At 39.6% G+C, this 2,335-nt stretch overlaps 1 protein-coding gene across 1 annotated transcript; it reads left to right on the top strand.

Moving 5' to 3' along the window:
- Positions 1-951: 951 nt before the first annotated feature.
- Positions 952-1,794, top strand: LOC137710064 (ribosome-inactivating protein bryodin II-like). The gene has a single exon (XM_068449020.1). The coding sequence runs from the start codon at positions 952-954 to the stop codon at positions 1,792-1,794; it is 843 nt and encodes a 280-aa protein (XP_068305121.1).
- The last annotated feature ends 541 nt before the right edge of the window (positions 1,795-2,335 follow it).

The raw sequence follows: 2,335 nt of genomic DNA, 5'->3' as shown, positions 1-2,335 counted from the left end.
TCCATAAGCTTCCTTATGAATGTAATGTTACATAAACTTCAGTATGAATGTATCGGTACATAAGTTTCAGTACGAATGTATCAATATATAACTTTTACGAATGTATTGGTATTTAACTCAATATCTAAACATTATACGCACATAATATGCAAATACAGATACAGAGAAATTTATGCACAAAAAAGAATAGGTAAAAGTATATGACTTGTTTTATTATGGGAACTTATAAACACTTATCAGTGATAAATAACATTTTTATTGTCTATGAGAATCAATATATAACTTACATAAAAAAAAAACTCAATAATTATTCTTAGCCTAATTAATATTCAAAAATTACAATTAAAAGCCAAAGACTAGAGTCTGATGCAGACATGGTTTGTCAATCATTATCATAGAGTCTGATGCTCGTGAATTTATTAGGATCGTAAGGAAGGAGTTCGGTGTTGATGCGGAGATGGAAAGCATAGTGCATGACATTTGGGCTATTACAAATGATGTGGGGTCTGTTTCGTTCGAATTTGTTCGTCAAGAAAGCAACATTCTGTGCAGTGTTTATTCAAAAAATTAGAAGTTCTTTTAGATGGGATTGTACGTCTTAGTTGACGATCTAAACATTTTAATTAGAATTTAATAAAGTATTTTTTAAGAAAAAAAAAAAAAAAAAAAAAAAAAAAAAGAAAAAAAGAAAAGGATTGGAATAGATTTTTTTAATTAAAAAATCCTCTGTCAAAATAGTGCTGTCAGCCAAGGTTGCGTGTTCGAAAGATATTTTGTAATTGGGATATTTTGCGTGCTGAGCTACAAACCTGATTCACACACACACACACACACACACCCACACACACATATATATATATATATATATCAACGCATCTCATCAAATAACACAAATCCCTCAAATAGAACGAGGATAGTTTTTGATACAATTTTCCTTGTTCTTGCTTTAATATGGCACTTGTCCTCTCTCTTTTGAATGCAACCCCTAAGACATACACAGCATTCATCGAAGCACTACGAGCCCGACTCACAGCCGGACGACCAACATCACATGGTATACCGGTGCTGCCCCGAAGAGAAGACGTGCCAGACGCGCAGCGCTTTCTTTATGTTGATCTCACCAACTATAACGGCGACACCATCAGGGTCGCGATCGATGTGGTAAACGTTTATGTGGTGGGATATCGTTCTGGTAATAAATCCTACATACTTGCAAATAACGCTGAAAATCCGGCTCCAACGCACATATTATTCCCCACTGCCCCCGGTGCCGCGCAGTCCACGCGGACTATGCTGCCCTTCACCGGAGACTACCCCGCGCTTGGAGCATATGCACGACGTACAGCACAACCGAGTGCATCAGGTGCCCGTAACCCAGGGTCACGTATACATGAGGATATACCTATGCTTGAGCAAATCCCTCTGGGACGCAATGAACTCGATAACGCCATCAGTAAGTTGCACTATGCGGCATCCCACTCCGACCAAGCGGCAGCGTTTATTGTTATCATTCAGATGGTCTCGGAAGCGGCAAGGTTCCGGTACATTGAGAGTCAAGTCGGCACTAGAATGGGGATAGACAACCCTCCTTATATACCAGACCCTGCGATGCGGAGCCTGGAAACCAATTGGTCTGCTCTCTCGGAGCAGATCCAGAAGGTACCGGCCAATGGAAAACGCTTCAATAGGCCTATTCAGCTCACAACTGTCAACAATCGTCCCTTCATAGTTGACAGTGTTGAAGCAGACATGGTTCAGCGGCGGGGCATCGCGATGCTCCTCTACGCGAGATAGGTGCAAACCCTTAACCTGCAGTGAGACCGCTGGACGTCACGGTCATGATGAATTCTAATACTTATCGTCGTTTGTACCCTTTATGTCTTTTGCACCTCTGTTGATGCTTGGTTGAAGTGCATATGATTTCGAAGTTTCTATATGTTCTTGCTTATATCAATAAAACTCTGCAAAATTGCTATCCATCTAGCTTTACCATTCATCATGTTGACAAACGACGATGTCAAATGAACGTGATTAGAATTAAGAGAGCGCCCTCGTTCAATTTAAAGAGCAATAAACAAACTTACAAGATTACCAAATTAAGCGAAGCTCTTGTCGGATCTTTACCAGATTTCTAGTAATTATACAATGCCAACACTAAAATATCATACAAGAAAATGGTTTCTAATTACTTACTTTTATTCGTTAACTTCGTGACTGCCTTCAAGCTCGATATGAGGGCAGGGCCATTCTGGTTCTCCTCTAGACCACAGAATCTGTAAGTCACCTCTTTTCTTACCTAATGTCAGAAAAGTGCCTGCATTGGAGTGTAAATTTT

Source organism: Pyrus communis, chromosome 12 (genome assembly GCF_963583255.1).
Source record: "Pyrus communis chromosome 12, drPyrComm1.1, whole genome shotgun sequence".
Classification (NCBI taxonomy): domain Eukaryota; kingdom Viridiplantae; phylum Streptophyta; class Magnoliopsida; order Rosales; family Rosaceae; genus Pyrus; species Pyrus communis.
This window is presented reverse-complemented; position numbering and strand designations above follow the sequence as displayed.

Bases quoted from the DNA above. Each gene is read 5' to 3' on its own strand.
- LOC137710064 (XM_068449020.1), top strand. From the start codon at position 952: ATGGCACTTGTCCTCTCTCTTTTGAATGCAACCCCTAAGACATACACA.